The following is an 18932-nucleotide window of genomic DNA, read 5'->3' on the forward strand; positions in this document are numbered from 1 at the left end:
GCTACTTAATATCTTTCTTCCCACATGTAATTAAGGCGTGGCCACATATTAGTATATATTTGTCACACATTATGAAGGTGTGACCACCCTTTAATATCTTGTGCCCACATGTTTTTAAGTCATGGCCATAAATTAACATCTCATTCCCAGGCGTTATTTATGCCTGGACACAGGTAGAGGTGAAGTGGGTCTCATTGATGTTCGGTTTATTTGACACAGTGGCTAGAAAACACATGAGAAATATCTCAGTTCTCCCCAGTTCAGATAATCTCAAAAGACTTTTAATTATATGTATAGTGTGGAACTGGCTGTAAAAGATTTATTTAGGCTATTAAGTTCATTGCATATCATAGTTGTAGACTTTAATAACTGGACTGCCCTTATATCTCCCTTCCTATTAAACAAGCAGTGAGGCAGATGATGAGCCAGGTCTCCTGTAGACATACATCAAATACGGACAAAAACTATAGCATCACACTGACTACTCAGCATACAATTTAGGTTGGAGTTGCTTATGGAATTTTTGAGGTCATTCACAAAGTAATTTTTTAAAATAAGTTTTACACATCTGGGAAAAATAAATTCTTGGAAAACACCTGCAAATATCTTTTTTTTTTTTTTTTTGCATTCATCAAACATATTGCTCAGTTCAAGTTTAAGTAACCACCAAATCTTTACTTTAAAATGTATATATATGGGCTGATATGTAGTATTTATAAGATTTATTGACAGGCTGCAATTCTCTTCTGTTTATATATTCAGAGATAGATTCCCAGCTCCGGTGCCCTGAAAGATGGTTGGAGAAAAATACAGTATATCTGAATTAAGTTTTTAAAATTAACTGTCTATACAGTAGACGGAAAGCATAAAAACAAGCACAACAATGTTATAGCCATTCAATGCATTTATTTCTTATATTGTAAGCAGAATTCACTCATTTTTTTCAAGTCTGACAAGAAAAGTGATTAAATATACACGCCAAAAATACGCGCCAAAAGGCTTTTAGACTGTTCATTTCATCACAAGACTTTTAACATGTACATAGAAATTCTTACACTTAGAAGGCTCTCTTCCATTGTCACTGAGGTTGTTGGTGACACTGGCATCTTCCATCAGGCAAAGCCATTCTTTAGCAACAGGTAAAATCATGTAACAAAACACATAAATACAGATAAATCAGCTTCACACAGAAATGAGCTTTCATGGAGTGGCAGTACAAGTTCATTAAAATCTTCCTTTAACAAAGTGGCATGTCACACATTTCTGGGAATGGCAGTATAATTTAGAGTGAAAATGCATGTGGGCTTTTATTTATTACATTATTTACACCACAGTCTGAGTGTTTTCACCTTTCTAAATTGATGGAGTTTTTAGGGCATCATTTGGTGAAGCAAACGTTCAGAAATCACAGAAATAAAAAGCCTAATTTTTAACACCATATTCTCACTTTATTTATTATCTTTCAGCTGTTGAACTTATATTTTTTGATGTTCAGACATGGAATAAACAGTGAGGGCTGATATACGTAAATCATAAAACAGGAAGTGCCATATGCAACTTGGAAATAGACCCTGACTTCTGTAAATGAGTCTTTCATGAGTTGATGTGTTTTCCACATTGTTGAATATTCCAAACCAAGAAATGCATGGTTAATGACTGATTTACAATAATACACACACACACTCTCACACACACACATTTACAATATAACGTGGGTTTTTAGCACATTTACATCACTAGAAGAAGTGTTTCATCAGTGTTTCATTAATAGATATATGGCACCTCTGCTGTTCATGCAGTATTCATGCCATCTGTCACTAGGGAACATTGTAATTCCCACAGCTTGTCACACAGCTGAAATTTTTAAAATAAATGCCCTTTTGGCAAATGCCATTTTAAATCCTCCCGTAGTCCAACAGCAGTAAAGTGAACATTAGAGGCAATACACCGCAGTACACAGTGTGGCTGAAGGAGTACCCATATTCTTTACCTGAGTAAATGTAAGAATATGACACGAGGATCATTTTCACCACAGACCCTGTTACATCTGTCATATTAGGGAAAGCACAGGTGACGGTGATAACATTACCAATAACTCTGTTCTGTCCTCTTCAAATACAGTTCATGAGAGCAATTAATTACTAAAGTACTGTCAAATTTTGAGGTACTTACTTTATTTTATTTAAAAGACTCTATAGTTTTTCTCCACTGCATTTCTGGGGCATATACCGTTTTTACTTTTTACTCTACTATATTTGCATGATCTACGGTACATAAAAACATTTGATGAGCTTAAAAACTAGCTCTACATCAAGAATTCTAAAACGATGTTTTAGTTGATGCATCAGTATTAAAAATGTAATAATGCCATATAAATCAGTCACTAGGCCCCATTTTACTTCATAACCACTACCTATACTTTGGTATTTTACGCACATTTAGTAGACAATTCTGTACTTTGGAGGGATTTTAAATGCAGTTCATTTATTCTTAACAGCATATTTTATGTTGTTATATAGTGGTACTTTTGTTCAAGTACATGATCTGAATAGTTCTTCCACCACTGTTCAAGCCACACTCACAGTCTTGATGATGTGAGTTAGGCTAAAGAAGTCTGTTTTCCGAACTTTAACATTGATTATTTACTCATATTATTTAACGCTTTAGACAACTAATTCATATTTCGAGGGACTTTAATGGCAAGTAGAAGTATTATTACAGTATTAGCAACCATACATGTCCTAATTAAGCAGAATATATACATTCCATTCAATATAACAAAAAATGTTAATGGTACAATAGCATATAAGCAACAATTTAATGGTGCATGTAAAGTTGGCAATGTAGACTAACAACTGTAACTGTCAAATAAATGTAGTGAAGTTTATGTTTCACTAGAGTAAAAGTATGAAGCACCATAAAATGCAGGCACAATTTTATTGCCAAAGTTTAATATACTGCTTTTCATGTGAGATTAAATCAAATTGTCCACAATATATTCTTTCACTGCTACATCACTAATGGCAAGTAAAGTAAACACAGAATGATTCGGTATTCAGAACTGTAGTATTCAGAACTGTAGCTGGAAGCTACACTTGAAACACTTGATCCAGTGTTATCACTGTGCTATATACCTCGTCTTTCTTCATACCCATCCATCCACACACTCGCTGAATTCATATAGACATAAGTGCACTCAATGAGCTTGAACAACTGGGCCTCAACTCATTCAATATATTTACTGTACCAGCTGGATGAATCACTCAAACAAGACAAAAAAAAAAACAACCAAAAAACAAAAGAAAGAAAATTGTGCAATCTGAGGTATTTTATCAGTATTTGCAATCAAAGAAGAAACGAGAAATTACTGTCAAAACAGCAGCAGCTATATGACTTTAATGTTTCATTTGCAGGGAGCAAAGCTGGGATGTTGAGTGAATATGAGATAAAATGCATATAAAGAAGCAGTGAACCCCATTTAACCAGATAAAAGCAAACCCTCTTTCATCCTCTTGTAAAGCCTCGCTGATTGGACCGACAACTGTCAGGCAGAAGAATCGACAGTTATGTTTTATTTCTCAACTCTCTGCTTTGAGGCTGGTCTTTATGGGCTGGCACTCTGCTGGCATTAGAGAGCTCTCGCTGCCCACAGTGCAGCTGCCGTCAGCTCTACAAACATGTAAAAGCAGCCAGTGTGACGGGGAGGGCCGTGAGCGCTGAATGCTGATCATCTCATTCACAGTCAAGCCACACTCAAGCCACACTGGCACGTTGGTTTCATCACCTGTACTATTTACCAACATTTTGTTTTTAACATAATATACCCCTCTCTTGCTGATCAAGATACATTCTGTTCCAATTTCTCAGGTTAAAAAAAAAAACAATAGCCTATTCTACCAATAGCAGACCAACAAAAGTTCAGGGAAAGACTGATTATTTTGTTCTGTGTGACTGTGATTAATGTCATGTCACCATATATTGTCTTTGAGAGAGGCGTTAAAATCTGCAAGGTGTTGCACTTTGAAAATAATACTTTATATAATGCACAGCAGCTGGAAAAAAAAAAAAAAGTAGTACTGCATGCATACATGGTCCTTAGAGAAGCTTCCACTGGTATTAAATTAAAGGAAATGAAATACATTGTATTCTTTGTTCACTTGGGTTTTCAGCATTGTATATCCTCTGGAAATCATTATGCTCGATTCTAAGTTTAATGTGGAGGTGTGACATGCAACCATGATCGGTTCTTCTACAAATACATCTCTGGCGTGTTTTAAAAGACAGTAGCTTTGATGACATTCTTGATTTTTTTTTGCTGTGAATGTGAAAACTAAACAAAAGCAGCACAGTCTATGGCAGCTTCTTTTGATTGTTGTTTTCCCCCTTTCTGCCTCAGTTTACTGTCTTATTCAACAAATGGTGAAAGAACCAAGGCAAAAATGAAATGAGAGAAAAGAATATAGTATATAAAGAGCATTGAAAGATTTAAGACACCAAAGGGCACTCCAAGGCAGAGCTGCTGTGAGAGTCACAGACTTGGCAGTTTTGATAAAGGAGCAGCAGAGCACTCGGATCACACTGAAGCTGAGAAACAGACAGATGCAGGAGACATATTAGTGGTGAGACAGGAGAGGGAGAGACGTGGGATGTGTGAGAGTCAAAGGGAAAATGTTTAAACTAGTCTGTGAGGAGTCTCCATCAGCTGTTCACTCTCTCTCTCTCTGGGATCAAAGCCTCACCAGCGGGCCACTTGGCTTGTGTAGTCCTCGGTGGTGCTGGGGAAGTCACCATCAGTCCCTTTCTCCAGTCCTCCTCCCCCTCTCCCGCCTCTGTTGGCGGGCCCTCTGTGCTTGGGGGCCCACGGCCTGCCCTGCTCCCTTTGCTCCCTCAGCCAGCGCCTCTCCTCGCGTCTCTTCAGGCGCTCCTCCTGGTGCTCCCTTTGGCGGCTGAACTGGAAGCGCTGCAGGAACAGGTCCTTCGCGTACTCGTACAGCTGCACGTCCAAGAAGTTCAGCTCCTCGATGCGCCTGCGCACAGGCTCGCTCAGGTCCACGTTGGCGGCTCGCGTGCTGTTGATCTGCGTGAAGGCGGCGATGAAGCGCAGGCTGAACGTCCGCTCAAACAGGTACTGCGTCTTGCGCTGAAACTCGGTCAGGCCGTAGAAAGCCATGTTCTTCAGGTTGCTCATGGCGCTGCTCAGAAGGATGTGGTTCCGCTGGCTCTCGTTCATGGAGGACAGGTTGTAGCAGCCCACCAGGCTCAGGTCGGCCAGCATCCGAACCTGACGGTTGTTGGCCAGGTTGGACGGGCAGTCCATGAACTCTGTCAGGGTGACTCCGGACCAGTCGTCCCCGCTGTAGCAGGTGGGCAGCTCGTCCTGGGTGGGCGAGCGGCCGTCACACATGTGGAGGGCGGTTTTCCACGTGGCTCCGCGCTGGACGTGCTTCCACTCACTCAGGTAGCGGGAGACCGGGTCGCGCAGCATGGTGATGTAGTAGAAGTTCCTGCAGCCAAAACAAACACAGTTAGGGAGCTGTGAGCACATCATCGCCGCACAGGGCTGCCCCGAGTTGTACTGACAGATGGTGACTTTTGTTTGTGTGTGAAACTTCAAGGTTGAATGCTAATTGGCAAACGGAAAGTCTCATTAATGAGATTATTAGAGTCTACACATACTGTCCTTGAAAATGAAACCCTTGCGTCAGAGCACGAACTTCAGCTAGAACAGTTTCCATTTCATAGATTTCTCCTATCTGCCAGCATGGAGAATAATTGGGAATCAAGGCATGATAGTAATTATTGGACATAGACGCTGGGAGTAAAAGCTGAGCAAACTAAATCCCAAACAATGTCACTGCTGCAAAATAATGAGGTTTCAGTTTTTGTTTTTGTTTTTTAGCTCAGATCTGTTGCACTTTTAACCAGGTAATTCAACCCCCAATTTGTCAGCCAATCATCAGGGCATTTTACAGGTAAAAACACACTTGGCTGGTTTTTTGGAGGTGAAGAGCTGGTAAACGAGCACTGTTCTTTTTATACACACCACTGCCTCTCCCACACAGACTAAATATGTCCTCAGTTATTATAAAAAAGAAGCCATTCAACATGGAAGACAAACAAAGAAGCTTAACTTCGATGCATCGGTTTTCAGCAGTGCAAACAAAAGGACATTCTGATAAAGCTCTTTGACTGTTAGCCAGTACCCCCTAACCCCATCCTAAAAAATAACACATAACTACATGGGTATAAATTCTCTCTGAACCTGGATTTGATATTCTGCATGAGTGACAACACACACCAGAAGTTGCATCTGCCCTTGATGCCAAGGTCGAAGACCTTCAGGGAGATCAGCTCTATGTCAAAACACATTCTGATGGAAAACAAAGACTGGACAGGTGTTGTCCAGGTAAACCTCTCCAGAGATGAAGTACTGTGAGTGTCATGTGAATATTTAATGGTAACCCCCCCCCCCCCCAAGCTCCCTTGAGGGGCGTCATCGTTCTGGGTAGATAAAGTGGAGTGCAGCGCTGAGATTTCATGCTGGCTCCAAAGCTGCTCTCAGTGCTGCTTCAGTTCTTTTGATACAGCAAACATCCACGCAAGCTCACCCATGAATGGCAATAAAAAAAAAAGCTACAGAAATGGTCTCTGTGCTTATACTTGACTGTCCTTCAGGGTATATTCAATGTGGACCACTGACTAAAAGGTTTTCTGAAGTTGTGCACTCAGTAGAATATTTTGCCCAAACGTTATTCAGGTTGTTTTTAGGGGAAAATAGTGTTTGGTCTGTTATGCTTCTTCAATTCCCAGTACTGTTAAATAAGCTGTAAGTCCGTAATTAAACACTGATTACATTAGGATACATGATTATGTTATGAGCATGATTAGAGTCTGAGTCAGGTGCATTTGCTGCATGTCAAGCAAAAATGTGGTTGTTCCATCTGGGGGTTGTATATTATTATCTTAGGCTTTTGAATTGTCGGTCGGGCAAAACAAGAAACTAGAAGATATCACTCGGGTTCTGGTCAACTGTGTTGGGAATTTGTCAGTGTTTCCGGACATCTTAAAATAAATAGATAATTGAAAACATGACACATCAGGCAATAATGAAAATAACTAGTTTTCAGTTCCAGTACCTTATTAAACATATTTTATCAGTTTAAGTATCATCACAATAATCAGTTTCAGAGCTTTAAGTCCTATATATCTCAGGTTTTTCTGGAGAAGATTTTTTTTTTTTTTACTGTGCCACATGAATGCCACTCCTGACAATGTTAGCCAATATGAGTCAGGCAGGAATCTGTGATTAGAGCCCTGGTGGCAGCAGCTGTATCCTGGCACTCACTCCTGGAGTTGGCTGGCTGTAGATACATCCTCATTAGACTGTCTCTGGGACATAAACACATGCAGCAAGTGTTGTTTGAGTGCACTCAGCAGCCCAAAGGTCAGCTTGTGTGCACCATCAGTGTCAAAATGCATCAGGATCAGCGTGTTTGCAGAGCTGTCTCAAGGAGGCTTTCCCTGAGTGATACAGATGACTGTCAAAGAGGGATGTGGTGAGCTAACAGGCTTCTCTTACCTCTGGCCTCTGTTATCATCAATACCACCCATACAGTCTTTTCACAATCACTATCAAAAGCACTGACAAAAGTTTACACTGATGCTACTTTCAGCAAATATTCTAGTAACTCACCAAATACTTTGGTAACCAGCCTTAATAAGACGTTTTAATATTGTACTGTCTTGTACTGTACTGTATTGTACTGTATTGTAGTGTACTGTATTGTAATGTCTTGTACTGTCTTTCATGTATGAAAACACTGTGAAAGAGCGATATTCCTTTGGCAAGAATTCTCGGTCTATTTTAGTGTGCTGAAGTCAACAACCCAGCTGAACTCTAGTTAATCACGGATCAATAATGGATAGGGGGCATATTGCACTCATCTCACCCCAGAATACTCATCTCTAAAGCAGCAGCACCATCAGGCAGTCTTCACTGGAGCACAAACTAAATAGGAGCCATTAAACAGAGATGGAAGAGGAATTCAAAGTATGGATAAAAATGGAAACTAAAGCTAGGAATAATCAGTAGAGCAGACAAAGGCACTACTACAGACAGGCATAATAAAGCTTAGTGTAATTTAAATAGGTGTAGCTAATGGATATGGAAAGAATTTGATAAATACACGCATGAAAGTCATGTTTGACTTATACATTTGAAAAATGTCATCAATATGCTGAGAAAGAGGTGATATTCATTTAAACCAAATATTTTTTTCCAATTATGAGTTCAATGCTTTTAACAGATTATTATGGCTACTTTAAGTATTACAATATCAAGATGTACTCTGTTACATATTCATACCACATGCTAACACTAAGGCAGGTTTTAGTGTGTTTATACCCTCCAATTGCCAAGAGCTATATTCATGTCTGTACCTAATTTCATTGGTCCAGATTTCTTGAGATACTTCACCTTAAACAAAAAAATAAAATCATGGTTGTAGTAAATACACTATTTATTCTTGTGGAACGATCAATATTTGTACAAAACTTCATGGCAGTCCATCCAATATTTTAGCAGCGGGCTGACCATCCCTGCAGATCTAACTCATTAGACTGCTGACTAAAATCAGTGAGCTTCCTATAAACACTGCCACTAAAACACCCCCTAAACCCATGCAATATGAAGGAACAGTCGGTGCACCTCATTTTATTCCCAGAAAATGTCAGTGCAACAGACAACTGGCTTTTAATTGCCTGTAATTAGCCTCAATGACACAATTTCAGCCCACTGCTTCTCCCTGATTACAGGCTGCTAAAAGGGACATTGTACTTTCAGCCTGAGCACATGGTATTTGGAAGTGGATGAACTGAATTCTCTCATCAAGGCATTCATGTGGGGGAGTTGGATATTGTTGCAGGTGCTTGAGGGTGGGCTAGACAATAGGGAAAAGCAAAACAATATATCTCTCTGAGCTGGGCAGAAAGTTGTTTAGAGCAAAGGCTAACACAGTGAGCAGTAAATAAGTAAAGACAAACCATGTCCCAGTGCAACAGTGGGACTGACTGATATTGTTGGGAAGACATGTTCTGTGTGTGTATAATGTGAAACCTCTAGCTGTTTACAGGCCACTGACTTCTCTGATTTTTCCTCACAATGTAAAAGTCTTGCTCTCTCTCCTCTATTCCTCTGCAGGTCAGGAATAAGATTTTTTATTTTATTTTATTTTGTGCCATATTTACTGTTACTGAACAGGGTCATGATGACAGGTTGTCACAGTCTACAGTACAGTATGGTCTGATATTAGTGCTTGGTTTGTCTTTCTTCAGCTGTGCTGAAAAACTGCTCATGATTTAAGCTTCATTCACACTATACTGCAGCACTGAGCCTAATCTTGTTGATTCTGTTTTATTTTATTGTTGTGAAAGAGGTGTAAAGGCTAGAAATGAGTGACAGTCTATTTAATTATGTTCTGCTGTTTGTTTACATTTTAATATTCAAAAGTCTTACAGATTTCCCTACTGTATACACTATGCTATTTATTTTCCCATTGGCATTCACAATGGGAAAAAAACAGTGGCAAAACAGAACTAAATAATTCTTATTTACAATGTGAACAAAGTGTCAGGCTGAATAATGAACATGAAATAATATGGCAATTCAGTGTGATTACCAGGCTAGTTTTGAGTGTTAAACAGCCATTACCTAATGTAAGTAACTTTCATAAACTTGCACCGAAAACCCGTCATCCTTATGATTTGTCAAAACCTAAATGTTTAGTATTATTTAAAAGTTGCAATTGGTCATTTTACTGTAGGTTTCCAGTTACTATATAGTGTGTATGTGGATGCATGCTTGTTGTATTTTATGTTGCTTTACTGACAACATAGTAGAGTTACATAACATGGGTTAATATGTTGTACTTCCTCCCACATAACGTGGGTTGTCTCCTAGTACTCCGACTTCTTACAACAGTCCATAGACTTTGCTCATGGGTGTGAACGTGGGTGTTTGTCTGTCTCTATGTGTCAGCTCTGTGATAGACTGGTGATCTGGTCCAGGGTGTACCCCGCCTCTCATTAGCTGGGATTGGCTTCAGCCCCCCATGACCCTGGTTGTTCCAGGTTAAGTGGTACAGTAGATGATGGATGGATAGATGACTGTGGAGGTCAGTTAGAAGCAGGTTGTCTTTTAATTCTGCAGTAGCTCTTAACTTTCTTTACATGTACTCTTTAACCTTGGAGTGTGTTAGAATCACTCAATCATGACTTTCAGAATCATTTTTCAGAAGGTAAAATAAACCCAGCATTAAGGTGAATATTTCTAGGAGCAGTCCGCTGAAGATTACAGTACTCCGTGAGAACGGGGAATTCGAGTAATTTTGAACCCCTGCCATGTTGTCCATTCTGTTTCTCCTCCATGTCCGACAGACATTAGTGTTCCCCATGGATCCATAACCTTTTCTCAAAGGCTGTCACATTAATCACGCTGCTGATTTCACTCGTCAATCTCACACTGTATCTCTTGTGTTTATCTCTCCCTATGCTGTGCATCTTCTTGCTTCACTGCCCTCCACTTGAGGCATTGCATTTAAAGAACCATCACTCCTTCCTCACTCTTTGTTTTGTGTGGCCTTTTCCAAGAGACTCCTCATTCAGGTACATCATGGTAATGATAAGAGCTGATGGGAGAGAGGACAGCATTGTAATGATAGTCTGATCCTATCTCAGCAAACGGCTCTTATAATTTTGTATTTAAAGATCTGACATCCGACCATTGAACACTCTTGAAAGCTGATCCAGAGGAAATCATTTTTTATCATATATTACAAAACAGGTTTACTGAGTGAACAGAAACAATTTTATTATAGCATTATCAACACTACTGCCTTCAGAAATGATGTTCAGTTGCTGCAAATGCGCATCTGGAAAGTTGCAAAAATGTTGATATTTAAGATAAAATCAGACAAAATGTATTCATCCTAATGGGAAATTCAGGTTTTAATGACCTTAACTGATCATTACATACGTGGCTAAGGATTCCTAAGAGGTGCTGTAGTATCTGGTGGTGTTTGCCCACAGCCCTAAGACATGATATAAGCAATGCATCCAATCAATTGTTAACTGTCCACAAATTGACAATATCTTCCCTTTAACTACCCAGACTTCAGTGGCAACAAACTGCTGCGGAGTTGCAATCCACACTTAAAAAAATACACAGATATTCTGACGTACATATGAGCACCTCTCATTCTGACTGTAGTTACTATGGTAATGACTTTCATGCAGCGCCCCAAAAAAGACCATGTAAAGGACAAACCGTTCTAGTCTTAAATATTGTTTGCATCATGAGGAAGAAATTTGTTCCACATCAGGCGTGACCACATGATGATACAGTATGACTCATCTGTAAAGCTTTAAGTTAACACACAAAAGCTGCACTGAGCTTTTTGCTCTATCAAGAATGTATGGAGAGAAGTTGTGCTTTTTATTATCTGAAAACACGATATATGAAATTAATAAATTTGATTAGAACCAGCTGTCTCTGAACATGCTAACTTCGCTAATGTGTCAGATATGTTATTATTTTGATCACCATAATTCGCCAATTGCCACAAGTTGAGAACATTTTGTGCAAATCCACATAAGAGTAGAAGGAGTAGAGATTATTTGGGGTTGTGTCTCATACTTGGACACCATTGTCTAGTCATTCTAGATCAAAAAGATCTAGTAGTACAGATACTTGGTAGAGTTTGGCTGGTGCGCTGCAACAATTTAGTTTCATGTTTGTGATACAAATAATTTTTTTGGACAAATACTGCAATGATACAGTTGTGTTCATAACATTGTAATTGTTTTATAGTGGCGATTACTGCTCGGCTTCGTCACATGGTCGTCAGTCTGAATCCTAATGCTGCAGCCCGTGGCCCACAATGTGCCGAGTAATATGCAGTGGTCTACTTGACATTCATAGTCTGCAAGGCTTTCATTTGCACAAAAATCACTGCGTATGAAGGCAATTTAGCTCTCTCATTAAAAAGTCATAAACGCCTCAGAACTTAATGGCATCTCACAGTAAAAGACTGAGCCTTTAGAGTTTTGAGATTACATCTTAAAAATTGTCACGTGAATTATAAAGCAGAAAGGGCTGGTATCGACTTTCACCACAGTTTGCGTGAAAATGGACAGTAATACAAAAGAATACTGAAAAGCAAAAATTTGTCTTTTGCAACAATTTCTCTATAGTTGCATGGAGTTTAAGCTGTACTTCGGACAGGATGTATGTGATTAAGCCATTTTAGTCAAATAAATTTTACAATTATGTGTACATGTACTACAGTTGAACATGCATCAGTGTATTTGATCTTATGCATCCAAACCCCAGCGTGTTAGCTTTTGTTATTTGCGTATTTTCATTTAAAATCTCTGAGATAATGGAGCACAGTGGAAAGGATTGTATCTTCATCATGCTGTGTTTTAATGGTGAACACATTTGATTATAATTCATTTTGATTAGTGCGTATATGCTACCACTTTCTAGACGTTACAGTAAGTGTTATGTGCTTTGCCATGTGAAAAAAAAAAAAAAAACCCGGAGCAGTGCACCACACACCATGAGCAAAGATGCTTAAAGAGAAATGACTTCTCTAGGTAATGACTTCCTCCATCCCTGCGGTCTTTAATTTCAGCAGTTATGAAAAATGACATTGATATTACCAGCAGTAAGGTGAAGGAGACTGATGGGCTCTACGGTCCGCTTTATGAACTATAACATTACATACTCTTTATTCCCAAAGCTGACCACAATATGCTGTGATAAACATCAGTACTGTAGGTCTGTTTCAGTTGTTAATTCATACAGTTATTAGACTTCTTTAGATTTGGATTATATGGTAAGCTCTTGCCTTCACCATCTCCCTAGTGAGGAGATGTCCTTGGTCTGTGAGAGTGAGTGTGTTATTCTGCATGCAAGGTCTCTGAGGTGCATCCGTACATCTCTGCGCTGTCCCGTTTCTCTCAGACAAGATGAGAATGAGACTGGAGACATGCATTATTTGTAACCGATACCATTCCTTAATGGTGTCTGCTCTCCCTCTGGCAGCACATAATGGACCGTTTTTGAGGTTCTCGGCATCTTGTTGGGCTTTTTGATGCTGACGGAATGGGGACAGTGGGTGTCACCTGGGAAGAAACAAGAAGAACGATGGGACCTTTCATTTACTTGTCAAGAAGCTGGGATTGCTACCACTTGACATGGTGTGCATACAGAGAGTGCTTGTACGAGGGGTGGCAGTTAACAACAAAGGGAAAAATTGCCCTTCAAATGAGAAACATTTCACTCTTTTACGCTACAGAAATAATAGCTACAACAAAACGGATGGTTGACACTAAGAATTATCTAACTTTTGTAATCCCTAAGATTTCAGTGCGATCCTATTTATGACCTGCATTTTTTTTTTTTCAGCAAAAGCCATTCACTGTATTTACCTTCTGTTATCACCTCTCCATGCGGTAGTTCACATTGTGTGTGGCCAAGTGTGTGATTCCTATGTTGGATTTAAATAGCCCACACATTCACAGGGGATTCACAGGGAATGATGCAAGTGAGGAATCCAGCATTACATTTTAAAATGTCACCTCATCACATAAACATGGGGGGGGGGGGGGGGGGGGGGGGTGAAGCAGTGACAGGAAACAGTGACACTGTCACCCAGGATAGTGCTAACTGCAACACATCTAGAAAATGAAACATTTCTGGCATATTTTAGTCAGAGGATCATTTTTATCTTTTTCAAGATGAAGATGGTGAGCTGTTCCAGATTAGCAGCATCTTAGCAAGGTAACAAACTTTACAGACTCCTTCTGATGTGGAAAACTATTTAAGCTGTGTGCCGCACGAAGTCAGATCAGAGTTGCAAACACTTTTAACTACCACAAGTTTGTTTGACTGCACTATAAACAGATACAGCAGCTGCTTTCCTGCTGGTGTTCACTGTGATAAATTGCTGTTTTCACCTATAACTAGGTGTCAGGTGTCAACGCATAAATCAGGACTGAAATCTTTAGCAATACAACAAGAATTATTTTATTATTATTTTCTGTGTTATGTGTTTGGATCATCAGAGCGTTGAGATTTCTATACAGCGACCCACAGAACCCTGAAGACATAAGAAACCACTTCATAGATGATAGCGACAGTGAGCGGAGCCACGTGAGCCTGCTTTGACAGAAATAATGCAGTTAGAGGTGAAATCAGTACACACCGTTCAGATATGAAATACACTGAAAGCCAGGTCATCACAGTCCTGATTGTTTGCGATGTTAATGTACCCAGCACTCTGACACAAAATGAAACCTTGCTGCAATAATTATCATTAAAGAGCCAAGAAAAAAATACAAACTGTGAACTTTGTGAAGGATGAATACATCTCTTAAGAAATCAGAAAGACTTTGTATCTTCAATGTAGAGCTGTCATTTCTAGATCCTGGCTCCAGCACCTGCTTGATCTGGCACCAGAGGGCAAATATCTTAAGTGGCAATACAGCTGTGCTGGTACTGTTGCTTAACTATAACAGCTGTCATATATATATTTCCCAAAGTGCAAAAACACAACTCTCATATAAAGACTTCTAATGTGCGTGTTTGCATACATGTGGCTCAGGGAAAAGTACTTTAAGAGAAATATACCAAATAGATATATATACACGCTGTGATGTAAAGTATTGGTTGGACAGGAAATCTCAATGCCTCTTTACATTGGCAGGCAACTGCTTGCTGTCCTAATTGGTTTGCTGTTATTTGAGACCAATTAGATATTGTAAAATGACAGTACAGCTTCAATTACCATGATAATGGCAATCCTCCTGTCTAATTATGCTCTCCTTTTAATCTTTCTCTTTCAGAGTTCTCTCCAAGAGACAGCGGAGGAGGAGACAAGGCGTGTACTTGCATGGTCTCTGAATTAATAATACAGACGCAAGTACACAGTCTGGCAGTGGAAACCACAGTCCATGTCACATCACATAACGCAGAGCTGAAGACACTGAGAGCTTTACATGCTGCCATGAGAGTCTTACATCTCTCCAGTACTTTCACAATCCCAACATTTCATCCTTTTAGCCCTTCACTGTACATATTTAATGTCCCCAAAATATAATTCAAATTCAGCAGTAATAATTTTAGCCTCATCATGGAATTTTGTTTTCATCATGATCAGGATCATCATCATTTCTGGAGAAACACAGTGACTGCTCAAGTTAGCAATCTCCCTCCAGGTGCAAAGGCAAATATGAATGACATCAGCAACTGCCCACAGGCACTGACATTAAAACACTATCTAGTGATACTACTTCTTGGTAGCTTACTACTACTGTTATGTTACATAGTTTTAATCCATGCTAGGAACATGACTCAGGGATGAAAATGTCGGTCTGTGCTCCACTTTGGTCCAAACTGAAACAATTCAACAACTCTCGGATGGCTTGGCACACAATTTGGTACAGGCCCACAGAGGATGAATCCTACAGACATTGAGGAGTTCCTATCTACCATCATGGGGGTGGTATTTCTGGTTAAGTGTCATGTCTCAGCAACAATTGGATGGATTGTAATGAAAGGTTTGCGGGCATCCATGTCCTATAAGCATGGATTCTGAAAATATTCAACAACTTTTGGTGATACATTGCAACAAGCTGCAAACACAACACCAAACTACGCTTTATAAATAACCTTATTTCTAAGGCACTTATTAGCATTCATTTTGAAATGTGTTTCTGTTTAGCTCTCTTTAACACCTGAGAATAGTATTTAGCTCTTGCTGCACAACACACCACTTTGTGTACTCTGTAGTTAGTCTCTACCTTTGCCAATCTACTTTTGTGGTGCTGAGCAGCGACAGAAGTGTGCAGTGGGTTTATCAGAGCTGTTTCACTGAAAGCTGAGGCCTGCTGTGGCTGCAAGCAACCTTGATGAGAGCAGTACAAATTAACAACTGAGACTTAACAGTCGCGTTGCATGCCGTAAAACAGTCTCACGGTCTCTGCTGGTTGCCTGGCAACCTCACGTTGACAACAAGACTCCTGGAAGTCAGTTCATCCGGTCAAGAAATACTCAAACCACAGAGATCTCTCTTCTAGATTTGCCCTTATGTAGTTGTTTTGGTCAACAGAAGGCATTAGATAACGTCTGATAATAACAGTATACAACACAATACATGTAAGTCAACCATTGACAGGTTTTTATGAGTCAACTGGATCTGTACGCACTCAGGTTTAATATTTTCTAAATTTACAAAACTGACAGGGATGGACTCCAGATAATTCATTCATGAACTTGCAAAAGCTGAAGTGCTTTTACAGTTGCTGCGTACCGAGGCAGGCTAGGTTATAATGAATCCATTTATTCAAGCACAATGGAGTTGCCATTGATTTTATGACCATCTGATTTTAGCCTACGAGACCGGGTGGTCCACAGCACTCAACTTTATTTGAACTGCATCGGACCAAGCTCTTATGACCTCTGTGAGTAGACTGCAATGCAACTAATAAATATTTTCATGTTATTCTCGCAAATACCATTATGCTATGGTCAATAAAACTTGTTCTTTCTATAATTACTTTTATGTAGCTTTTCTAAATTATATAATGGCTGTAATCATGATACATAAAGGTTTTAATTTCCTTTAATGCACATTTCTAATGGACTGACTCCTCTGACAATTTAGCTGTCAGCCATCTTGGGTAAATTGAAGGAAAACTGATGTGGAAACATTTCCCAGCCCTAAGAGGCTGAATTGGCTTTACTTTTGTTTGATTCTTCCATGTTGTGCTGCAATGGATATTTGGACCAAGCTCTGGACCTTGGATTTATAATACTGCTGATTTTCAGTGTTTGGACTTACTGTCTTAAAGACAAGGTGGCCTTCAACATCTAACCACTGGTGCCTATTGTTTTACAGTGTAATGAAGTGAGTGTCTCTTAAATATTAGTGTGGCTGAGCAAGAGTCATGTAGATTAGTCTGATTATCTAAGTTTCTGAAGCTCATTTTTATATCTAGCACAGAGGATCAAGCCAGCAGTATTGGAAAGGTTTTAACCATGGCTATAATCCCTGCCCTGCTGAGACTCTGCAAAACTGGAGGAAATGTGTGTTTGTGTGTGTTAATGCAAGACAGACTGGGTTAGAGACAGAATGAGGAAAAGATACTGGGGAGAAAATAAGAAACAGATAATGAGACGATAAAGTTAAAATGTATGGCATATAACAGTGGCGCTGTTGTTAACTCAGGTATATAGCTATAGAGCTGAAACAATCCATTGCTTTATCAGTTTAGCTGAAAAATCTGCAACTATTTTGAGAATGGGGCAACTGGTTAAGTACGTTTTGTAAGCAGAAGTGCCACAGATTCTTATTTCAGAGGCTGATGATTCAATAAATAATAAAAAACAATATATAAATAATCGAAAATGTCTAAGTGACATTTTATATAATCTATGACGAATGCTGTACACCAATAAATACTTATTATAAATGCTATGGGAACTTATGACAAATAACAAATAAAGTGCCACTGATTCATAAAATAATTAGATAAATGGATGGATGGATGGATGGATGGATGGATGGATGGATGGATGGATGGATGGATGGATGGAAGCTAATTGGAGCAACACACCAGCTCTGTCTGTTTTCTTCAGCACGCATCACTACAGCTACTTATTATTGTAATGAGCACTGTGTCTGATGATATTATCATGGGGCTTTTACAAACTTCTCAGCTGCATACTCGCCACTATATTGCTATATTTCTAACAAGGACTCACATGGCTTACATCCTGGTTCATTTTTATATGATAACTGAAGAGTAAATTATTCATAAGCAAGTGCTGCTCTCATTTTTAAAGAACCATGGATGTGATCAAAGAGCGATGGCTTCTGTCAGCCATCTCTGTAAAAGCCTGTTTATGAGAAATGATCAAAGGCCACTCATGTAAACACATTTGTTCCATACAGTTAACCATAATCCACAAAGCCTGGTCATTTTAGAACCCGAAAACATGAAATAGTTCTGAGACAGCCTTAAGGACTGTAGCAACTGACTTAGTAAGATGTACTTATGGAGTAACACACCTCAATACATATTGCATTACTTTTTACATTATAAAAGTCGTTATATAAACAGAAGCTAGAGGGTTGGAAAGTAAATTTGTATATATAAGTATAGCTTTGGGGAAATTTAATAATTCTCTTGTGTGATACTCCACTACATTTTAGAAGGAAATACTGTATATTTGACAGCTGCATATACTTACTTGCCAAAACCTTACATAACGACTGAATTATTACTGTTTGTCACTGAAAGAATGTAATCATATTATGCCAGTATTGCATTGATACGAAGCACTAGCCTAAAGTTTGCCAAACACATATTTATTGCTGAAATTTTAGGTTTTAACCACTGCATCAAGAATTTTAAGCCCCTGTTCAAATATATTACATTTACTCTGCAGATTAAAAACTCACTTTTTCAGAAGTCAACTCCCGAAATGAAATAAAATAGCATTTGTATTAGTGACACAATTCAAAAATGAAATGACAAAGCTTAGTAGGAGAGAAAAACACAAGAGCTACAAAAACAAGGTTTTGGCCATGGCGTTTTGCCCAGACGCCCTCTGAGATGTTTCTGGCACTGTGTAAGCAGGATGTGCAAGCTGAGACTGGCATGCTGTGCCAAGCAGCAACCTACAGCCTGTATTTACAGAAACCAGACACAGAACTCCTCTTCAGTCCGTCAGATCAGCAAGTTAATCAAACAGCAGACAGTTATTGGGATCTAAATACAGAAGAATTAATTATTCACAACAGTGAAAGACTTGTGTAAGAGGGCTGGAGCTGAAGGTGGTGGCATGGCATGTGTGTATGTGTGTG

General features: G+C 39.2%; 1 protein-coding gene across 1 annotated transcript in view; it reads right to left on the minus strand.

The window, feature by feature from the left end:
- Positions 1-4735: 4735 nt before the first annotated feature.
- hs6st3b (heparan sulfate 6-O-sulfotransferase 3b) overlaps positions 4736-18932 on the minus strand; it is a 47134-nt gene continuing 32937 nt past the window's right edge. The window contains exon 2 of the mRNA XM_026295883.1: positions 4736-5504. Coding sequence (XP_026151668.1) covers positions 4736-5504 — 769 coding nt within the window. The remainder of the gene's footprint in view (positions 5505-18932) is intronic.

This window comes from Mastacembelus armatus, chromosome 21 (assembly GCF_900324485.2).
Source record: "Mastacembelus armatus chromosome 21, fMasArm1.2, whole genome shotgun sequence".
Classification (NCBI taxonomy): Eukaryota; Metazoa; Chordata; class Actinopteri; order Synbranchiformes; family Mastacembelidae; genus Mastacembelus; species Mastacembelus armatus.